The sequence below is a fragment of the Triturus cristatus genome, chromosome 6 (genome assembly GCF_964204655.1).
Source record: "Triturus cristatus chromosome 6, aTriCri1.1, whole genome shotgun sequence".
NCBI classification, from domain to species: Eukaryota; Metazoa; Chordata; class Amphibia; order Caudata; family Salamandridae; genus Triturus; species Triturus cristatus.
The window spans coordinates 1,605,480,916-1,605,505,203 of NC_140589.1; the positions used below are offsets into that span (position 1 = coordinate 1,605,480,916).

Sequence of the window (24,288 nt, forward strand, 5' to 3'; positions counted from 1 at the left end):
CAAATGGGCTTTATTTGATCTGTCTCCTGTCTACAATCTCCTCTTTTTCAATGTAACTCAAAGGGGAAAATCAATACCCCAGTTTTTTTTCAAAATCTCCCTCTTACCAAGTTCAAAATGTTCACAAGTATGGTACATTGGATCATGGAAGGAAATGGGGTAGGGACATGGACTTGGATAACAGAGGACAGGAGGGACATGGAGAGGTGCACCAAACTGACCCTGCAGGGCAGGCATCAGGGTTTGCAGCAGCACAATACACCACACAGGGCATGCGGGACGGGAGTGCAGCACAACAATCCATAGAAAGCAAGAGGGAGGGGACAGGACCATGCACATGGACAACAGAGAACAGAGGGGCAAGAGGCAATGGTAGCTAGCTGACCATAATGGACAGACAGGAGAGAAAGCTGCAGCATAACAGACCATAAAGGGCAGGAGGGACGGATCAGGGGCATTACAATGGAACAGACAAGCCAGGAGGGAGGGAGTAGGGGTCTGCACATGTAAACAGAGGGCTGTGGGCAAGGGGGCAGGGCAGGAGCAGCAAGATAGCCATGGAGGTCAGGCAGGATGGGCACTAGAAGCAAGACACACCATGAAGAGCAACAGTGAGACTGTGATGGCATACACACAGACCATGGAGGGAAGGTGGGAGGGGGTCAGGGGCAGCTAACTGACCACACAGGGAAGGTGAGAGGGGCCATGGCAGCACAGAAGACCATGCATGGCAAGTGGGAGGGTTAGTGGCAGCACAATGGCTATGATGGGCAAGAAGGAGGGTGCAGGGGCATGCACAAAGGACAATGGAGGATAGAAGGGAGGGTCAGGACCTGTGCACAGACAAGAAAGTTCAGGGGAAGGGGCCTCACAACAGACCGCACGGGGCAGGCAGGAGGAGCAGTTGCAGCACAACAGACCAGGGAGGGCAGAAGGGTGTGGCAGTACAATGGACCATGTAGGACAGGAGGAAGAGAATAGGGGCATGGCATGTGGACAGGCAGGGTGGAGGTGGCAGGGACAGGTTACAGTCATCTGACAATGCTAGGCAGGTGGGAGGGGAGTGGCAGCTCAACAGAACACTCAGAGTAGATAGGAGTGGCAGGTCCATGGAACATGGTGGGCAAAAAGGATGGAGCAGGGGCATGCACAAAGACATCGGAGGGCAGGGGGAAGGAGAATAGGGGCAGCAAGCTAAGCACAGAGTTTAAGCAGGAGGTCAATGATGGGGCATAGAATTGGGCAATGGAGGGCAGGAGGAGGGGACTGGTACATCATACTAAATTGAGGGCAGTGGCAGCACATCAGACCATGCATGGCAGGAGGGAGGAGGCTAGTTCATGGATTCACACAACAGAGGATAGGGAGGAGGGGGATAGGGCAGCAAGCTAACTGTTCAGAGAAGGCGGGTATTAGGAACTTTATTGTTTTTAAAACGTGTGTCTGTGCGAACTACTTAAAATATGAACAAGTATGCAGCATAATCTCACTTTTATTCAGGAAGAAGAGGACGTTTGTGACTGTGACTCCGGGCTCACTTGGCAGAAACACCCCCTGACCCTCCACCCCCTATCGCAAAATGTAATGCCCGTGAAAAGGGTAGGTGAACACAGTGTTATATAGAACATAGTCCTGAGAGCACGATTGAAAATGAAAACTAGATATAGTGTATGGTATAAACTATGCACCAAAAAGTGTGATATAAGATGAACAATGCAATACATTGTGCGCAGTGACAGATTCATTGGAGAGCGCGAGATAGCACAGGCACTAGCACGTGCTATGCGATGTGCGCCTTGGAGTGTAATATGCACAGGGCAGTGTTGTGTAACCTAACTAGTCTCTAAAGTTGTAATATAAAATATGTGCTGGGGAGTGTAACGTTGCATATGCACTGTGACAAAGATATGGATCCCAGATTGTAATATGTATGGCATAGCACTGTGCGTTATAACATAGGCATCGAGATGGGGCAATATAACCCGTGCGAAGACAAGTGTGGCATGACATATTCACGGGGTGGTGTTACAGTGCACATGGGCTAGAGAGTGTCATAGCATATGCACTAGCTGGTGGAATACAACACAGAGGTGTGTGGCACTCGGCAGGCAATGGTGGGTGTAACACAGCATTGGGCTCTGCCAGGAGCGCGCTGTGACTCTCAAGTGATGTTCGTCCCCTTTCCAGAGAGTAAAATAAAAAGTATTACACTTCCGGCAGTGGATTTGTGTTTTATTAACCGTGAGGGGGGTTTCTTACATAGTTTTGGTCGAATTTTTGTTGAATCCCCTTTGAATGGCTTGGTGTGCATGTGTATTAAATGTGCCCGTCAATAGCTACCCATGTTTGTATAAATAAACAACAAGGGTGTCTACCGGGATTAGGCACGGTAGGGCATCAGACATGTCAGAGCTTCACTAGTGGTGTAAATACATTTCACGTGGATTCATTGTATGCATAGTCGCCTTTTAATGAATATCACTCAAATCGTCATGGTGATAGGTACGTACGGTTTGTCCAGCATGCCCTAGGTGTGTCTATACATATATATTTTTTAAAAATTTTAAAAAACAGTGGCCGGCCCTGGGGATTGGGGTCAAAAAAATATAATTAGGAGACAGGCCCTGGGGGATGGGGTCATCAGGGCCAATAAATTAGAATAAGAAGGGGAACCACGCAGCCCCCCTTCTTAAAAAATTAAAATAAATAAAAGACTGGCATCGTGCCGGAGGCCACGCCCCCTCCTTGCAGCACTCTGCAAACGCGCCCCCTGGCGAGTTGTAAGTTGGGGAATTAATTCTTCTTCAATACTGAGGGTCCCTGAGGGCCAAATAACCCAACAGGCATCTCCAGTATGTGCCAGGGAGCTGCGCTGCAAACAGGTGTTCTGAGGCCAAGCCCCTTTTTACACCTCTCTGCAACGCTGCTCTGTGGCGCTTACTGGAGGTACCTAGTGGTCTAGTTTGACCCTAGGGACCCTTAGGATTCAAGGGGACTTAATCTCTCAACTAAAAACGGACACAGGGCGTGTTTACACAGTGGTGAAGGGAGGGGACGGGGCCTGAGTTAACGTGTGCAAAAACACCCTGTGGCCAGTTTTAAGAGGTAGTTTTAATCCCCCTGCCCTATTATATACTAGGGGCTTACAGAGGAGGTCATGCTAATCACAGGGGGACCCCAACGCATAATGTTCTCTAGTGTATGTAGGTGTTTTCACTGTATTCTAAGTGTTTTTTAACATAGCACTGGCTCTAGGACTGGTTAGTCAGACTCAGTTACAACCAGTATCCGTCTGAAAAAGTTTAGGGTACAGGATGATTTTGCAACAAGGATGCTTTCTGCTCTTCTTTTTGTTCTTTCTGCACGTTATCCTTCTTCCTGCACTTTTCTTCGTCTTTGAGGACTTCTGTTGCTTCTTTCTGCACTTCTTTTTTTTCTTTCTGTGCATTTTTTCTTCTTTCTTCCAATGTCCTATCTCTGTAGGCATAGTTAGAAATTAGCATTTAAAAAACCTTTGAAATTCACAGAAAAAACCATAGGTTTCAGGCACGTTATAGTTAGGAATTAGCATTTCAAAAACCTCAGAAATTCACTGAAAAAACCATAGGTTTCAGGGGTGTTATAGTTAGCTGGACTTTTCACTTGTACAAAACCATTGAAGTTCCCCCGTTATAGTGAGTTCAGCTAACTATAACTCGCGCGCCCGCAATGCACTGCTGATGATGTCACATATTACATCACTCATGACATGGTCAGTGACATCACTCATGACATCACTGATGACATCTCAAATGACATCACTGATGACATCACTGATGACATCATCCTTGTGATAGAGTGGCAGACCTCCTCTCACCCTAATAAAACCTTTGATACACACATTCAGAAATGGAGACTAAAATGTTCAAAACAATGGACATACCAATACCAGTTACAACAACCTCTTCAGTAATTCTAAGATCCACATACACATCCACTCATTCACCAACAGTCCTATACAGTCACTCATACATGTACTCACTCATCATATGTACTCATACACCTATACATCCTGTTACACAATGCCACTCATCCATAGAGTTACTCACACACATAGTCACTGATGCTAATAAGGAATCAAACATACATTTACTTGCATATACAGTTATACACACACCACCACACTTACTTCTACGGAAACTTACACATACTTAGTCTTTTAAACAGTCACTTATAGAAACACATACTTATTCATACAGGAACTCTTTCAATCTCTCACTCTCACATATACTCACTTATATACACCAATAGTCACATATACTAGGTTAAAACATATGTAGTTACTCATAAAGACACTATTGAGACAGTCATTCACTCACTAACACACCCATACACACACTCATACACCCATACAGTCCTGCACACATGCTGTCTTCAACACATACAAACAGTGAGTCACTCATTCATGCACCTATGCACTACGTAATACCCCCCACCGAACCATGCAGACACTCACTCTGATACTCAAAAAACCAACTAATAACCTATATAGACACCCATGTAGCTACTCACCAACCCATGCAGCCACTTATACACAAAGTGAGAGACTGATACAGATATTTACATATTTAAACATTACTCCCTAAGCCATGTATTCACTATGATACACTTAATCAGTCAGTTACACAATCAATTTTTCAAAAACAAATCAATCATTTAGACACTTATATACCCATTTATTCTTCCATCGACCTTGAGATATACATATATAAAACATATTTAATTTTCAGAAAAACAGACATTCACTGGATGATGTCATCAGTGATGTCATCAGTGATGTCATTTGAGATGTCATCAGTGATGTCATGAGTGATTATACTGACCATGTCATGAGTGATTTAATATGTGACGTCATCAGCAGTGCATTGCGGGCGCACGAGTTATAGTTAGCTGAACTAACTATAACGGGGGAATTTCAATGGTTTTGTACAAGTGAAAAGTCCAGCTAACTATAACACCCCTGAAACCTATGGTTTTTTCAGTGAATATATATATATATATATATATATATATATATATATATATATAAATCCAATATTCCAAAGTAAAGCGCGCTCTCAGTTTAGGGTATAGTAGCGATCTTTTATTCAAACGTTACGCGTTTCGAGAGTAAACTCTCTTGCTCACACGTCGAATGCCAGTGACCCTGTGCATTACATAGAGTTCGAAAGCTCAACATAGAAAACAGACTTGTAGTGAGGTACTGTTTCAAGGTACACATGGTCGCCATCTTTGAACATGTCATATTTCATACATACAACTATTCAGTTCCGTTAATACCAACAGATATTATTGTCACATCAAATGGTACATACACATATAATGCCAAGTGGTGTTTCTTTTCTTTTCAGTTAGTACAGTTCAAATTCACTGCAACAACATAGAATTTGGTTCGTGCACCTTCTAGTACGCATATAATTGTTTCTTAATGCGCGTCATGGCAGGAAATTGTCATTCTTTAATTGCAACTACGCCAAGTGGCGTGTAGTAAGGTGAATAGTGCGCAGTATCCGCGTTAATCATAGTGGATTATTTCTAATGTCCTATTATGGCGGCTTATGCTATTGTTATCGCTCTAATGGCTAGGTGTTTAGCGCCGTGTAGCGTGCAATGATTGAATTGTGTGGCGCGCACTAATATCCATGCTCGTACTAGTAATTGTTGGACGTCCTGTTAAGGCATAATAATAATTGCTGGCGCTCTAGTGGCTAAATAAGAGGGGCATGGTACAAATAAGTGAGAAGCAATCGAACAGTGAAAAATTATAGTGACGAAATAAATGTGAAAGTCCTTATCTAGTTTCTTCTTCGGTGCTCTCCCTGGAGTATTGAAGAAAAGGGTAGGTGGCCCGTGAATGTGCTCGTGCTGCTGTGATGGGCCCCTTCCTTTCTTCCTGCATAGAAAGAGAAAAAATCAATTAAAATACAATAGAACACAAGTGTTCTCAGTTATAAAAGCAAAGCATAATTGCATACGTAGGTACATTTACTCATCATGAATTATAACACAAGCAATCAAAGCCAATCACATTTATTCTTCCATCAGGTGAGTCGCCATCTCCTCATCCTGATTATGTCCCTTAGGCTGCCTAGTTTCGAGCTCTAAGATCCATTTTGATTCCTTCCTCCTAAGGGCAAGCTCCCTGTTACCCCCTCTTTGTCTGGCAGGTATCTGTTCAATGACAAAATATTTGAGCAATCTGCTGTTAGATAGATGAAATTCCGCAAAGTGGCGTGCCACTGGGTATTGGGGGTCCTTATTAGTGATGGCTCTGAGGTGTTCCAGGACCCTCTTCTTTGCCGTCAGCGTAGTGCTCCCGACATATCTTTTGTTACAGGGACACTCAAGTATGTAAATGGCATATGTTGTGGTGCATGTGAGGAACTGCATAATTTTAAATTTGGTTGTTCTGTATGGTATGCTAAATTCCTGTACCATACCACTATTCCTGCAGGCCTTGCAGTGGCCACATGGATAGAACCCTCTAAGATCATGTTGGCTCTTCCTTGTCTGATCTGTTATGTCTCCCTTCATGAGTATATCCCTAAGGCTTCTACTCTTTCGGTACGTGACTCTGGGTCGTTCCCCAATTTGTTTGCCTATTATAGGGTCACTTTGTAGGATGTTCCAGTTCTCATTAAGTATCTTGTATACTTTCTGGGAGTCTCCATTGTATGTGAGGATGACTCTACTACCCGATTCATCATCCTGATTCTCTTTAGGTTTATCCTCCATGATGTTTTCTCTTGTTGTGTTTTCCATTTTGCTCACTGCTCTGTTTAGAACCCACTCCGGGTACCCTCTTTCCCTGAATCTTTGTAACATGAGTCCTTTTTCCTTTTGGTAGTGGGTGGTGTCACTGCAGTTTCTTCTTGCCCGCAGCAGCTCGCCATAAGGAATACTCCATTTGAGAGTGTCAGGGTGGCTGCTGTGGGCATGAAGGAGACTGTTGCCCGCGGTCTCTTTTCTAAAGAGTTTGGTCTGCAGAGTATTGGCAGTAGCCATAACTTTTACATCTAGAAATTCTATTTCATCCTTACTTATCTTGTGTGTTAACACGATGTTATATGTGTTTTCGTTAAGTAGGTTTACAAAGTCTTCTGCCTCTTGTTCGTTACCCTTCCATATTACAAAGAGGTCATCTATGTACCTGAGCCATGTGATAACCTTTTCAAAGTGGGCGTTGTACAAGACATTACTGTGTATTTCCTCCTCCCAAATCCCCAGGAAGAGATTCGCAAAGCTCGGTGCGAAGCTCGTACCCATCGATGTACCCGTGGTCTGTTTGTACAGGTCCCCATTAAACATAAATATATTATTCTGGAGACATATAGTCATCATTTCCGTAAGCATTTTCGTATGTTCTAGATACCTGATATCTCTTTTCTTAAGGTAGTGATTACATGCTCTTATCCCTTGATCGTGTTTTATGATCGTGTACAGTGAACACACATCCATAGTGAGAAAATGGTACCCTTCTTCCCATTGCAAGTTATCAATTTTACACAAGAAATCTTTGGTATCACGTACATGGGACGGAAGTTCAGACACATATTCCTGCAGGAAAAAATCCACATATCGAGATATATTCTCAAAGGTACTACCAATGGATGAGACAATAGGTCTACCTGGGGGGGACAGGGGGTTTTTATGCACCTTTGGGAGAAAATATATTATGGGAAGCTTAGGATAGTCTTTCTTCAGAAAGAGATATTCATGCCACGATATTATCCCTTGTTCTTGCCACTCAGATAGGTAACTCCAAGTTGTTGTTATGCTTTCATTGTATGTCTTCGTGTTACTTTTGCAATAAAAAGCTTCATTATTGAGCTGTCTTAGTGCCTCTTTAATGTATAGTTCCTTGTCCTGTATTACAATGTTCCCTCCTTTGTCTGCTGGGCGGATTATAATGTTTTTATCATCCGCGAGGGATGCAATTATGTTTTTTTGTTTCACAGTTAGGTTGGATTGTTTAAATCTACTCTTGGATTGTTGATGTTTATGTTCTAAGAGAGAATTCGTCACTACGTCCTGGAAAGTATCCAGATTGTCATGTGGTAGGAGAGGATAGAATACAGATTTGGGTCTGAACTTAGTGTTTGCTGCTTTATCTGTGGTAATATCCCAACATTCCGGCGAATCGTAATTATCCTCATTCTCAGGGGTTCCTATATTCATAGCTAGATCCTGCATGGTTCTTAGTATGTTGGCATCCCCTACAGTGAGGGCGGGTTCTGGGTGGGTTATATCCATTTGGATATCATTCCTCTTACTACTATTTTTCAGGATATGCCACTTTTTAAGTTTAAGTTTTCTGATATATTTGAACATATCGATGCGTGTGTCTGAGTAATTAAAGGCTCCTGTGGGACAGAATGATAATCCTAGACAGAGTGTTCTTTTTTCGAGAAAAGACAGTTGTCTGCTAGACAGGTTGACAATTGTTTTATTTACCATTTCTGTATTATCCATTATGGTTGATTTCGGTAGCCCCCACGTCTGGTTCCCATTGGCTCTGTTTCTCGTTCTTTTCTTGCTTCTTTGTTTGCGTCTCTGTCTCCTCTGTTTGCTCCGGCCCTCCCTCTTCCTCGGCCTCTTCCTCTTCCTCTGCTTCCTCTCCCTCTCTGTGGTGGTGCTGGTGGGGGGGATACTCGTCCCGACTGCCGTCCCCTCTTCAGCACCCGGAACTCGTCCAAAAAAGTTGCACGTTTGGTAATGATTTCTACTTCTGAAGAAGTGCTTGTAGATTTCAAGGATACATCGGTATCTGAGTCGTCTGTGTTGATGGATGTTATTGTGGTGGTTTGCACAGTTCCATCCTGGCTTGTAGGGGGTACACATGATTGGGTACAGTACATATGGTCGTATTTTTTGCTGTATGTTAATATACGGCCAGACTCATAATCAGTACAATCACGGTGTAGCTTTCTTTGTTTTCTCATTTTAATATCTTCCTCGTGTTGTGTCAGTCTAAGCTTAAGGTCTTCTTTGAACTTCTTTATTGAGGTTTGGTCACTGTGCGCTTTAAATTCTTCATCCATGTCTTTTAGTTCTTTCATTATGGTCTCCCTGTCCTCCCAGGCATATTTAACTAATATGCACAGCATAGTTCTGGAGCTGTTGGCTGAGTTCTCTGACCATTCTTCCAACATGCGTGGGTTAGGAGATTCGTAGGACGGGGTGGTATATATTCTCAACCCACGTGGGACCATATTTTTGTCTATGTAATCCTGGAGGGAGATGGCCTCCCACCATTTAGACGTCTCAGATTTCTTTAATTTTTCGTATTTCCGTAGTTTCCCAATTAGTGTTGTGTCCGTGTCTTGTTTGGCCGTAGTTGTGTGCCCTCTTCCCGGGGCCCGTGCCAGCAGGGTTTGTGCTGCCAATCTGCGCTGCGCTTCCTCTTCCATGATGTGATAGACTGTACCTACGTATGGGCAAATGTTCCTTTCGTCACGTTTCACGAATTCAGAGCAATTCCTGAATGCGTACTAAATAAATGCATCAAATTGTCACTCATATGCGTGATGTCAAGCTATTACTTATTCCTAAACCCCTCCAAATAGGAAGTTCCAGATGCCGCCTCGTCTTAGTAGCGAAAAATTCCTGTATTGCACTGAGGGACTCGCTCCGTTTTCTTGGAGGGAAAAAGACCTGTTTCTTCCCCACTAGGTGCGTGTAACATACGCTGTTCGTGGTCTATGTCCCATCAATGATCCCACATACAGTTTCTGCCCCCAGCCCTTCAGAGGCGCCCCTCCCCGAAAAGCCGCACCCCGGCGGGTTGGCGCGTGTGTCCACGTCAACCCCAGAATACTCCCTCGGGTCCGGGCTTACCTCTGGTATGCTGTCCTGGGCTCGTCTTTCGCCACACGTTCGAAATGTTCCTTCCTCCACGTGGTTATAATGCAGGGCGGCCGGCAGAGATCCCTCCGTGAATTTTCAAACTTCATTCAGCTCCTCCTGGGAAATCCGCCCATAGTCTGGTGGCGCACGGGGCCGGTAGAGCCACAGCCGGCACAAGTGTAAATCCAATATTCCAAAGTAAAGCGCGCTCTCAGTTTAGGGTATAGTAAAAGATCGCTACTATACCCTAAACTGAGAGCGCGCTTTACTTTGGAATATTGGATTTACACTTGTGCCGGCTGTGGCTCTACCGGCCCCGTGCGCCACCAGACTATGGGCGGATTTCCCAGGAGGAGCTGAATGAAGTTTGAAAATATATATATATATATATATATATATATATATATATATATATATATATATATATATATATATATATATATATATATATATATATATATACAATACTGAGATAATTAGTAGTTTAAGACAATGGAGCTTCTTGTGATGGTTTCTTTATTCATTCATGTAGTTAGTTTCTTATGCAGTCGTTAATTTCAGCCAACATGTGATTGGTGCACACTATGCTTCTTTAGTGCTTATGAGAACATGATGTCCTGTCATGTGTGTGTCCCTTATAAGTGGTTTCTTTCCCCAGTCTCTTAGTATATGATCTTCACTCTCTGGACTACTACCTTATTTGTGTATACATAAATAATGGTCCCTCTTCCTGTGTAATAGGTATCTGTGTTCTGTGTTCTATTCTGGAATACAGCAAGATCAGTTACATATACGATTCTCGTATCTTTTTATATGATCCCTTTAACTGATGTTACAGAATTTCTGTAAAGGTTAGTGTGTCTCCTTGCTTCTTCTTAATCCCCCATGATACAGGACTTTTATCTCATAGAGCAGCCTCTCTACTCTGTTAAATCTTACAATGCCTTTGAAGACATAACAGAGTAAGGAGACCCTCTAACCCTTAAAGAAATTGTATAACGTCATTTGAAGGGTTACTCTGTCACATACGTGACTGCTATCCCATCCACCATATTACGAGTGCATTGTATACTAAGACATTTGTAATATGGTGGACAGGATATCCATCACATTTGTGACAGAGTAACCTGTCCGCAAAGACTCCAAATCAGGCCCATGGCTTTGTCCAGGCACAAAGAAGCATCCAGTATATGTCAAAGCACTTCCCTTCCAAGCTTAGAGTGTTGCATTAAATTATGCAACAAAGGAAAATGGGGGTGTCTCGATAGTGCCCAAATTTTAGATAGAGAGCAGCTACTTTATGGAGAGTACTAAACCACGTCACCAGCGCTCCAAAACTGCTCGCCGCAAATGTCTGTTTTTCAAGCAGAGCTCTCAAGCATAGTGCCATCCATGCCGAACTAGAAAATTGAGAAGTATATTACCATTTTTGCAGGAAACCCTTTAAGTAGGTATAGCTTATAGCTAGTGCCATCCATGCTGAACTGAAAAATGTCAAAAGCCTTTTAATGCTCCATGTATAGTATTACAATTTGGGATTAGGTAAATACCGCCCAGGCCAACCTGGAATGTGCAAAAGCAGTCCCTGACACATGTTTCACTCTCATTAGAGCTTGTCAGAGAGAGGTAGATTTGTCCAGACACAAGGGAGCACCCAGTATAAATCAAAGCAACACCCTTTCAGGTTTAAAGTGCTGAATAAATTCTGCAAAAAAGAAAGTAGGGAACCCTCTATTGCTCCCACGCTTAGGTGGATAGAAGCTCCTTTATATGGACTCCTCTACAACACCCCAACACTCCCAAACTGCTGACCTCAAATGTCTGTTTTTCTACCAGAGTTTCTAAGCATAGGATTAGCATAGTGCCATGCATGCAAAGCTAGAAAAGTGTTGAAGTCATTAGAAATCTTTGCAGCAAAGTCTTGAAGCACAAATTGCTAGTGCCATCCTTGATAAGCTGAAAAATGAGAAAAGCCTTTTGTCACTTTAGGCATACATAGTATAACAGCTTTGGAGAATACCATCCACACCAACTTAGAGTGAAAAAGCAGTCCCCAACATGTGCTTCACTCTCATTGGACCTTGTCAGAGAGACATACCTTTTTCAAACACAAGGGAGAACCCTTGATAAGTCAAAGCAATACCCATTCAGGCTTAGAGTAACACATAATTTATGCAAAAAAAAAGTAGGGAACCCTGAGTAGTTTCCAAATTTAGGTAGAGAGCATCTTCTTTATACGGAGCACTCTAAAACACCACCATCATTAATTAAAAGATGTTTCATTTTAAGTCCTTACCTCCATTATTTTCCATGGGATGGTGTTGCTGTATTAATGGTTGGTCAAATGTCATGCTGGACTTAAATTACACTCCCCCTCCTGGTTCAAAGGGTGTTGAAATGTGAGTCTACACTTTTCAGTACACTTAACACTCAGATATTGTAAATTGCTGAAAGCATTACATTTGCTCAAAAGTGTAAAGTACATTTACTAGTAGTAAATCTATACATGTAGATTTATGTAGATTTGCCTGTGTGAATAGGCTGCCTTGTGTGCACAGTAGCAGGCTTAATGTTTAGCAAGATGTGATATAAAATAGAGCACATCAGGTTATATGCTTAAGTTTATAATCACAAAAATGTTTTGAATATTCTAGCTGATGTAAGTTTCTGCCAAAAAGATGGGCTTGAATGCAGTAACGACGCAGACTGTTTGAGAACACTGGAAGGGGCCTACGCCTGTGTCTGCCGAGATGGATTTTCAGGCAATGGAATTGAATGTACTGACATAGACGAGTGTACAACTGCCCTACACGAGTGCCATAGTCAAGCAAACTGCTTTAACACCATTGGCAGCTATACGTGTCTGTGTAAAGTCGGATACACAGGTAATGGAAGGACCTGCAATGACATCAACGAGTGTCTCTCATCCAACGGTGGTTGCCATGTTGACGCGCTTTGCACAAATACACCTGGAGGAAGATCCTGCCAGTGCAGAACTGGGTTTAGTGGGGATGGCTTTACTTGCAGTGATAATAATGAGTGTGAAAGCTCAGGCCGTTGCCACTGGTTTGCAACTTGCATAAATACACAAGGGTCATATTTGTGTAATTGTAATTCAGGCTACAAAGGCAACGGGAACTATCTCTGTCTGGATATCGATGAATGCACTGACATGTTTGGACTCTGTTCAGCGGCTGCTGGCTATCAGGCCTGCAGAAATCTGCCAGGATCATATGAGTGCGTGTGCCCTACAGGGTACCAGAATAATGGAATCCAATGTGTGGACAATGATGAGTGTGCAAACAAGGCGTGTAGCCCTTATGCCAATTGCACCAACACACCGGGATCATACACGTGCATCTGCAAAGATGGTTTCAGTGGAAACGGCTTGGCTTGTGTGGACGTCAATGAATGCTCAACTGTGAACAAGTGCCACTATGGGGCTACCTGTCTGAACTTCTTGGGTAGCTACAGCTGTGCCTGCAGGGCTGGGTTCTCCGGAAATGGCTTCCAGTGCACAGATATAAATGAATGCATGACTCCAGCCATTTGCCCAGGGAATTCAACATGTGTGAACACAGATGGCTCCTTTCTGTGTAGGTGTTCCCCAGGCTATGAGCTAAATGCTACCACTTGCACGGACATTGATGAATGCAAAGTTGGAATCTGCAGCTCCTATGCAAACTGCCAGAATTTTCCAGGAACTTTCGCCTGCCAGTGTAGAAGCGGGTTTAGTGGCAACGGAACCATTTGTGCAGATGTTAATGAATGTCTACAGAGCAACGGGGGATGTCATGTCAATGGGCTCTGCACCAATCTGATTGGTTCCTATAAATGCAGCTGCAAACAAGGATTCACCGGCGATGGAGTCGCGCAGTGCCAAGATGTAGATGAATGTGGCGTGAACAATGGAGGGTGCCTGAATGGCGCCATCTGCCTCAACGTTCCTGGATCATTTCAGTGCCAATGTCCCAGTGGATTTCAGCTGCTCAACAACACAGTTTGCCAAGACATCAATGAATGTGTCACTGGCAGTGCTGTCTGCCAGTCCAACGAGCAGTGCATCAACACTCTGGGATCATTTTATTGTCTGTGCAAACCAGGCTTCTCTAAACTCGATGGCATCCGTTGTAGCGACATCGATGAGTGCCAAAGCAGGCCTTGCCATTCCCAAGCAACATGCGACAACACATTTGGCTCATATACATGCTCGTGCAGGACAGGGTATCTGGGAAATGGCACCCTGTGCACAGATATTGATGAGTGCAGCAGCCCATCAGCTTGTCACAGATACGCCAGCTGCACAAACCAACCAGGCAGTTACACGTGTCAGTGTTTCAATGGCTTTTCTGGGGATGGAAGTACGTGTGTTGATCAAAATGAATGTACTATGAAAAATGGCAGCTGCCCCGGAAGTACAATATGCATAAACTCAGTGGGTTCATATGTTTGTTCCTGCTTGAATGGAACGCTTGTGAGGAATGGCACCTGCAGCGTCCCGAGCTCTGCTTGTGCTCCTGCTTGCCACCCCAGAGCTTTATGTCACGACGAAGGAAGAGCCCCCGCCTGTGTGTGCGACGTTGGGTTTGAAGGAGATGAATCACATTGTTCTGACATCGACGAGTGCCTGAGAAATGTGTGCGAAGATAATCGAACACGTTGTGTTAACACGCCTGGGTCTTTCAGCTGTGTCTGCAGATCTGGCTTCTACCTCAATGGCTCTCAGTGCACAGGTAAGGATTCTGTCTTTTACCTTCTTAATCTCAATCATAAGTAAAATGTAACACACCCTCTAAGAACATGGTCAGATCTTGGCTGAATGATTGTACTCTGGCATAGTGAGTACTGTAAAATCAGGGTACACTAATATTGTGGACAGAATATTGAGGGACAAAATATTGAAAAGTAAGTGCATATGGAAACGTAAAGATTTACTACTTGTAACTCCACATCCATGTCCCTTGAAGCTATACATACCTTCAAGGGACATGTAGATTTAGGTATGAAAAATCTATACATACTTAGCTTGTCCCTCGATATCCTGTTTCCAGTGTTCCACAATATTCTGTAGTGGATATTCAGGATCCACATCTCGCCGAATGGGACTGCACATGTATACACCTTGTTGTCTGAGTTGAGAAATTACCTACTGTAGAGGAAGTTATACAAGTTAAACAAATTTAAAACTAAAAACATCTACACCTTGTATGATACAGCAACCGAGACCGTTCCAGTAAATCGGTTCCATAAAATGTCTGATATGTACTATAAGAGAGAAGATCTGGATTTCAACATATGAGATATGGCTAACCATGATGATCTCTTGCCATCTTTGTGGCTGGCATTGCCTCCAAAATATCACACCAATATTCTGAGGATCCAGTGGATGATCAAGACCTCTTCGAGCTCCCTCTCACACAAATCAGAGATATTTTTGCCCTTTTCAAGTTTGCACCAATGTTACGCTAAAAGTAAAACAATACCATGCAATATATCTGAAAATTAATCAGATAGAATTCGATTTTGTAATGGAATCACACAAACGGGAATATATCTTCTCTATAATATTTGATTCTTAAAAAATGCATCTGTGATCAGTGAACCGGTAAGGTGCTTTGTGGTGGGTAAATGATTCCATTTGGTAATAATCTTTATGATCAGCTCAAGGTTTTCTGGTTTTCTGTACAATCGAAAATATTTTATTTTTGAAAATATTATCTTGTGCTTTAATGTCTCCTGCCTCTGTCCATGGTCAGTTTTGTTGCAGGAGGATATTGTGCGTGAGAAAGCTCCTCGAGGTTTCTGCTATCTTTTATTGCTGTTGTTTATAATGGCCTAAGTGCAGTGCAGACTAGTACTTTCTCTGCACAGTACCTGGCATTGTCTTTTCTTTTGCTATAATAGCCAATTAATGTACTTTCTTTTCTTCACTTACAGACTGTACACACAACTGCCCTCTATTCTTTTCATAATCTGTGTACTCCACAGTTTCAAAATATCGACTCACTACCATCCCTTGTACTTGTTAATAAATATTTATCTTTAACATCCTGCTTTCAACTGTCTCTGCATCTGTTCCGCTCCATAGCATGTTGGTTATGGAGATGTTCAACATTAACCTTTACTTTCAGCCAATGCTATTTTCTGTCACTATACTTCCTCACTACTAACTAATTTGTATTGAAAACATATTCTTTCACCCATTACCATCTCACTCGCTTTCCTTGTCACAAGTTACTCCTCCGGTTGTTGCCCTTGCGGAGGGTCATAAGGCTACGCATCAAACGCAGCCTTATGGCCCTCCACATGGGCAACATATTGGCCCTAGAAAATAAACCTGCATAAAAACACTCTGGGTCGACATCATGCAGGCTCTGCAAGGATAAAGAAGAGGACCTCATTCAGCTGTTTTGCATAAGTTTTGTTTGCAATAATTAAAGAGATGCTTCAATGACAGAGGCATTCATATGTGCAGGGAATCCATCATAGTGTGCCTTAAACTCAGTGACCCGCAGCACAACTGCAAATTCGTTAAATGGTTGGCATCGGCCTCTAGCAAGAAGCTCAGAGTCCCATGAAATTAGCCCGGGGTGTTTCTATGGTGTAGAGAAGTTCACAGCAGTCTGACTTTTTTGCACCAAATTGGCGAGTATCCCAGGGTCACACAAACCCTACAAAACTGACCTGGGTTGTACCTGCAACAAAAGAAAAATTCCACAGTGGTCTAGCTAAATTTCTGCACAAGCACTACTCCAGCTTTCAATCTTGGCTTGGGTTCTCCTGTACTTCTAATAGCTAATGACGATGATGATTGACTGCTACGCAGTGACTGCCTGCAATGACTGCTATGCAATGACTGCCCATGAAGGCACCTCGCGAACCCATTTTCAACCTCACTTTAGTCAATTTTCTTAGAAAATGGTTAATGTTCGAGAAGGATCTATTCACCACAGCAGCTCTCAACCATTAATTCATATTAAGCTGTTTAGGGGGAGGGGTAATTCGAAGGTAAATGACTTTGCTATCTTCCCTGTATGTATCATTTTAATGTCTGTCTATTTTGCAAAAACACTGTTTTTTTTCAAAGTTTACGATGCTTTATTGAGATAATGTTCAAAGTAAAACATAAGAATAAAATAAACATATAATGTTCAAACACTTCAATAACTTCTAATTAAGTACTCTGAATGGAAGAGAAAAATGAGAACAATAATAATAAACACTAGATCTGAACCAATTTGAACAATGTAAACAATTTACGTAGGTATATGCAATTTAGCATTTTAAAACAAGGGTCAAAAAGGGGAGGAAGGGTAGGGAGAGAAATAAATAATGTGAAGCATGTAATAAGCAGAACAGCATTGCAAAACTAACATTAATAACTTGATTAAACATAATAACAATTAAGGAGGTTCAAATCTGGTTATCATCTCAATAGGTCGATCAACTATCCTAGATAGAAATGTCGAGAGTGGTGACCAAAGTAAATCTTTTTTAATCATTAAGGGTATTGAGGTGGCATGAGCATGATCTAATCTGTGATGATGGCATAGAAGGTTCCAACAGGCAGTATAAAAGATTTAGTAGTATACTTCCAATTTGTGGCAATAATCTGTACGGTAATAGTTATGAACAAATCAATACATTTACCCACACTCCCTTGCCCACTCCATGTAGAAGAGGAACCACCCAAAAAGATGTGTGAAAGGTCAAAAGAAATATTTGTGGACAACGTTTCATTCAATTTCTTCCAAAAAAGCAACCAAAATCTATTAACTAAAGGACAAAGAAAGAACATATGTAATAAATCACTATTTTCATGATGACAAGACCAGCATTTTGTATTAACCATCAACTTGAACGTATGAAGATCTTTGGGGGTAAGAAACAGCCTCTTACAGAAATTGTACATGTCTGTGTTGTACTTGCTGTTCGCGAGGAAGTGTGAATTTTTGCCCATATGGAGTCCCAAGTCTGAAAAGAGAGTTCTTGTTACAAAACTTTTTCCCATAAAATTTCTATCTTAGATTTAATTTTCGAATCAGTAAGATGAGACAACATCTTGTAAATAGCAGATACTATAAACAGAGTGGAATGATCCAAAAATAGAGATGGGGTCTGATTATGTGGAACCAAGGAACAGTTCTGAGAAAGGACTTGAAGAATAGACTTTCTAAGATGAGTGTAACAAGAGGCATGTTTTTTGGGATCTCAGAAAAGCCCATAAGAGACCCATCAATCATTAAATGCTCAATAGTGATAATGCCTTTTTCAATCCATTCTTTCCAAAAAAGAACTCTGTTATTAAGCTTTAGGTGTTTATTATATCAAATAGGAATCTGTGCAAAAGAGTCTGTTTGAGAGAAATGGACAGTAACCAGAGAGTTGGCTACAATAGTAGAATGGGTGAGAATAGGAGATAAAAAGCGTTTAGGAGGCTGAGATAAAAGGATGACGCATTTAATGAGAATGGTGCATATTGGGTCTGTTCTAATAAGCTCCATTCAGTTAATACTGAATGTAGGTTGTCTGAAAGAAAAGTCTAAATTTGTTTAAATGTAAATGCAGAGTGGTATCGTCTAAGATTGGGAAAATTGACTACTCCTAATTCTTTGGGTTGTTGAAATCGTATTATTGAGATCGTAGTCTTGCAATTATTCCGTAAGATTTTGATCAAGAAACGATTGATGGTTTTAAAGAAAAAGGGTGGAAGGTCAATTGGGAGCATGGACATATAACAATTAATTATCAGACGCAACATCATTTTAATTGTTGCTAATTTACCCCACCATGATAAAAATATTGGGGACCAACTATCACTTAACGCCAAGAGTTTTGTAACTATATATGCAAGGTTAATTTTAATGGTTTCTTTAATGTTTTTTGTATATGAGATACCTAAACATGTAATACATTTTGAATTCCGTTTGACCCCCGTATTTTTAAACATATCAGGGAGACAGTGTTTATTTAAGGGTAAAACCTCAGATTTGTCAATGTTGAGTTTATATCCAGAAACTGTGGAGTACTCATTTAACAATGATAGAAACGCCGGCAAAGAAATCGTAGGGTTAGATAGATACAGTAAGATGTTGTCCACATACGCAGTAAATTTAATATCAACTTTTTTTAATTGGAAATCTGTAAACTGTGGAAAACTACTCATTTTTTCCCAAAAAGGTTCTTTGGCAAGAATAAATGTCTAGTTCCTCTATGAAGCGAGAAATAATTGACAACTATTACCCAAATGGAGGTGGAGGGAGCAGAGTATAACAAGTTAATATAATGATTAATGTGAGGACTAAAGCAGTGCCATTTTAATGCTCCAAAGATGAATTTCCAATTTACTCTGTCAAAAGCTGTTTCTTCATCCAACGTTATTGCAGTAACTGGTTAGTCAGCCTTGGAGGCTAAATGAATAATGTTAAGGAAGGTTCTGGAATTGTCTGTAATTGAGCGTCCCTTTACAAACCCTGTTTGTTATATATTATTTAAATCCGGAATGATCCGTGTTAATTAGGGAAATGGGTCTGTAATTACTACAATAAGAGGGGTCTTTGTCCTTTTTGTGAATCAAGCAGAGCATAGCTTGAGTGAAGGAACCTTGCGTTTTTCCAGTAGCTAAAAAGTGATTCATGAGAAGTAGCAGATGAGGAACAAGTAATTGTTTAAAGTGCAAAAAGAAACGCACAGTAAATCTGTCCAGTCCAGGAGTTTTATCCTTTGGAAGTTGGTTAATACCATTTGTAATTTCTTGTTTTAGGATTGGACTATTGAGAGATGTCAGGTCAACATGATTTTCTGAGGATTTGGTAATGGCTTGAAAATAGGCATCTATCTGATCAGATGAAGGGGGGACTCAGGAGTATACAGAGTAGTATAAAAGTCAGTAAAACATTCTAATATCTTAGAGTCATTGATATGTCTAACCCCTGTGCTATCCGTAATAGCAACAATCTTGGATTTCAGTTTTTAATTTTAAGGTAGTTAGTTAGGGATTTGCCAGCTTTATTACGACCACCGTACATTTTTACATTACATTTAAGCAGACTACCGCAAGCATTGTCCCAGAACTGTTTATTGTATTGCAATTTAGCTTTAATAGGATTGGACAAAGTATCAGAACGATTTGAGGTAAAGTATTCATGTTCTAAGGCTTTGATTTGTTTTTAAAATTAATGTTGCATCTTTAAATGCCTTATTTTTTTTGGCCAACAAAATCATTAAAAATCCCCTGGTAGTTGCTTTAAAAGCATCCTAAATAAAGTTTATCTGTGAGTCAGAGGGAAGAATATTTTTGAAAAATTATTGTATAAACAATGAAAATTGTTCTCTAAATTGAGTGTCTAACAAAAGGGTGTTATTAAATCCCCATCTATGTGAGATAGATATGGAGGTGGGATATTCAAGGTCTACTATGAGAGTGGCATGATCAGAGATAAGAATTGAGCCTATCTCCGCATGTGTCATAAATTGAAGAGATGATTGTGTAAAGAATATGTAATCTATACGAGAATGAGACCTATGAACAGGGAAAAGAAGGAGGTCTCCAAGACATCAGGATGAGAAATTCTCCAAACATCTGTCAACCCTCTAGAAGTAATAGCTTTTGCATTTTATTTGTGATAAATTTGGTTTGGCACTTCCGATCTAAGAAGGAGTCCATTAGTTGGTGGCAGTCACCACCCACTATCAAATTTGTGGAAAAGTCATTCCAAAATACTAAGTCTATACCATTAGGATCGTAGACATTGCATACAGAAAACTGAGTATTACTTACTTTAATGTTCAGTAAAAGCCATCTACCATTGTTATCCTTAACCTCATTTAGAAAAAGAATATTTAAAGATTTGTCAAACAATATTACCACACCATTCTTATTATTAACTGCTGGAGAATAAAAAACATTTCCAACCCATTGTCTGTGTAAGGAGAGTGTATCTTGCTCATTTGCATGAGTTTCTTGTAATAACGCTATGTCACAATTCAATTTACCAAGGTGAGACAAAACACATTGTTTTTGACAGGGTTACGAATGCCCTTCACATTCCATGAAATAACATGTAAACCACTCCTCTGGGGAATATATAAGAAGTTATAAGAAAAATACATGAAACTTAAAGTAAATAAAATATTTGATATGCAGAAACCAAAATGATAGAGAGAAATACATGTCCTGAGAGGGAAGAATGCCAATAAATGAAGAAACAATATTAAACCAAAGAATTTGAGAAATAAGAAATTAGAGATAGAAAAGGAGACATAACAGTCAACATATTTTCTAAAACCATACATGCCAGGTAGAACATAACAAGGAACCACAAAAAATGTATATGTGGAAAGAAAAGCTGTACTATATTGCTGAAAAAAGAAGAAAGGAATGTGGAGGAGAAAGGGGATAAGAGGTAAAAAAGGTGCAAGAGAAACAAGAAAAGCATAACTGTAGAGAAGATGGCAAAAAGCCATAGGACTTTAGCCATAGTGGTCACAAACAAAAAGAACATTAAAGTGGAAGGGGGAGAGAAGGACAATAGCCGCCCCAAAGAGGAACACCGAGAATAAATAGGTGTGATGTCAACAGATAAATGAAGGATGGTAATAATGAAAAAAGAACATAATCAACACAGTGGAAGGGAACTTACCAAACATTTAGGGGGACAATGCAAAAACAATAAAACAGATGGAAAACGGGAACAAAGACATCATCGTCAAACAAGATACGATTAGGAACCTGTGGAGTAAAAGTGAGAGAACATGTAAGAGAACAATTAGGTTTTAATAAGTTCCATATCTTCTCCTTTATACACGTGAATACATTTCTTGAGCTCTGCAGGGTCCTCAAAGGTGAATGTTCTGTCTTTATATGTTACTTTGAAAAAGCAGGGATAAAAGAGACCTCAGTGAGCAATCCTGGATCGCAGCGTGGGTCTGAGGTCTAGAAACTCTTTTCGTTGATTGGCTGTGAGCTTAGAGACATCTTTTGACCTGACCAGAGCATCTGTTTAAGTTGTTTAGCCGCATTAATAATCATCATTAAATCTGAGTATAAGAGAAAGTAGGCAATGATTCCACAAGGTCTCTTTGAGGCTGATGCGTTGAGAGGACCTATCCTGTGAGCCCTTTGAATATTTGGTCTATACATTTCGAAAAACCGACAAGTTGTGGAATATGCACCTTCAAGAAAGTAATCACATCTGAGCCTTCATAGCCTTGCGGAATTCCATACATTTTTAGGTTGTTGCATCTGTTTTGATTTTCCAAGTATTCTGTTGCTTTCTTCAGTAGAGCTACCTCTTTAGATAAAATGTCCACTCTAGCAACAACATCTTGTGCGTTACTGATCTTTTGTTCTACATCTGAAAGTCGTGAGTCGAGACCAGACGATTTCTCTTCAATTCTATGAAGCGTCGCAGTGGTATCCGTCATGAAAGGTTGAATATTTCTCAGTTCATCCATAATATCCTCTAAGGTCAAAGGAAGAGGTGATTTATTTGGGGAGGAAGGATATTTTTTTACTCATATATTCGTGTTGTTTTGCGACCGTTAGCTTTAGAGCCTGTAGACCCTTGAGGTTTGTTTGAATGCGTGGAATCCCTGTTTAAAGCAGATTGAGGACATTTTAAATGTTTTCCAGGGGAAAAATATTGTGCGAAAGAGCAAGCGCCCCAAAAAAAAACAGTCTTTCCATAGAAATGTATAGACCTTTCCCAAAGTGCATGGTAAATAAAATACTTCAGTGTAGTAGAAGTGAGACTTATTGCGCAAAAAGACAAAAGACATTTCCTGAAGTGATGACAGAAACCAAGCCCACAAAATGGCAGCTGAAATAAGGAAAGTGCAAAGGTAATGATATACCTAGCAGGCAATTAGATATAGTCAGGTGCAATAAACTTGTCTCTCAGATTCCATGGGTCTATATCGTCAAAACACTGCTTCACAATACAAAGATGCCCGGAAGTGTCCCGGCACAATAGGCCTAAGCGGGGGTGAGCAGAGGTGAAAATAGCAGCTAAGTAACTTAATCAAAAAGTAAGGTTTTCAATTGTTTCTTAAACGTCCTCAGATCGTGTTTGTTCCTGAGCTCAAAGGGCAGGCTATTCCAGGCCCTGGCCGCCCTTACGGAAAGTGAGCTCCCTCCCGTTCTGGCGAGGCGGTAACGTGGGATGGCAACAAGGCATTGGCCCGTTGACCGGAGATGCCTAGATGGCGTGTAAAAATTGAAATGCCTCCTAAGGTAAAAGGGTCCGGACTTGTAAATGGGCACCGTGGGCGATAGTTAGTGCCTTAAGCAAGAAGCGCTGGTCAACAGGAAGCCAGTGTAAGTCGCAAAGAAATTGCTTGATTCCGAAGCTTTGCCAGACGCCTAATAGCATTCGGGCGGCCACGTTCTGAATAGTATGCAGCTTTTTTATCTGGTAGCAAGGGAGGCCGATGTAAAGGGAATTGGCATAATCAAGCCGCGACAAGATGAGAGCGCGGGTCACCATTTCTTTGGCTGCTTTTGGGAGGAGCGGCAGAAACGTCCTGAGAAGTTTCAATGTACCAAAGCACACTCCTGCCAACTTATTAATCTGAGTTCAGAATCGGAGGTCCTCGCTGAACCATACCCCTAGGGTTTTTGCTGGACTACCCTGGATTTTTCGCTTGGGGAAGCCCACGGGCTACAGGTCATCCCGAAAATTCGGCGGAAAGGTCCCTTAGAGGAGGACCTCCGAATTTTCCTCATTACATTTAAGTTGGGCCCGTGCCAGCCAATTAAAAACTTCCGTCAGGCAGTTTCTAGCTGATTCCAAGGATGCCTCATCTTTTTTCCATGTGAAAAGCAGCTGGGTGTCATCAGCGTAAGCTATAATTTTGGCACCCAATCCTTCCGCCAGATATATCAATGGAGTCACATACACATTGAAAAGTTGAGGGCTCAGCGTTGAGCTCCGAGGGACGCCTGTAGTAATGCTTCTTGGTGCGGATGAAAAAGGTGGTACCCACACTTGTTGGGATCTATTGGCCAAAAAAGATTTGATCCAGTCCCACACCTGGCCTGAGATTCCAATATTAGACAGGCATGCTAAGAGCTGACGGTGTGGAACCGTATCAAAAGCGGCAGAGAGGTCCAATAGAACCAGGGCCGCTCTGCCACCAGAATCACAGCACTCCCTAATAGCCTCTGTTATCTCGACCAAAGCAGACTCTATGCTATATGAGGCTCTAAAACCGGACTGAGCCGGGTGAAGAGCACCAGATGTTTCAATAAACGCAGACAGCTGTTTAAAGACTGCCTTCTCACATACCTTCACCACAGCTGGTAAAAGTGAGATTGGTCGATAACTAGCCAGGATGTCAGGGTTCAATGAAGGTTTTTTTAACAGGGGTAGTAGCTTAGCCTGTTTCCATTCCACAGACACC

General features: G+C 41.5%; 1 protein-coding gene across 1 annotated transcript in view; it reads left to right on the forward strand.

Moving 5' to 3' along the window:
- The window catches only part of LOC146821707 (uncharacterized), an 857,433-nt gene that overhangs the window by 216,767 nt on the left and 616,378 nt on the right, over positions 1-24,288 (forward strand). The window contains exon 4 of the mRNA XM_085612743.1: positions 12,540-14,618. Within this exon, the coding sequence (XP_085468869.1) occupies positions 12,540-14,618 (2,079 nt within the window). The remainder of the gene's footprint in view (positions 1-12,539; positions 14,619-24,288) is intronic.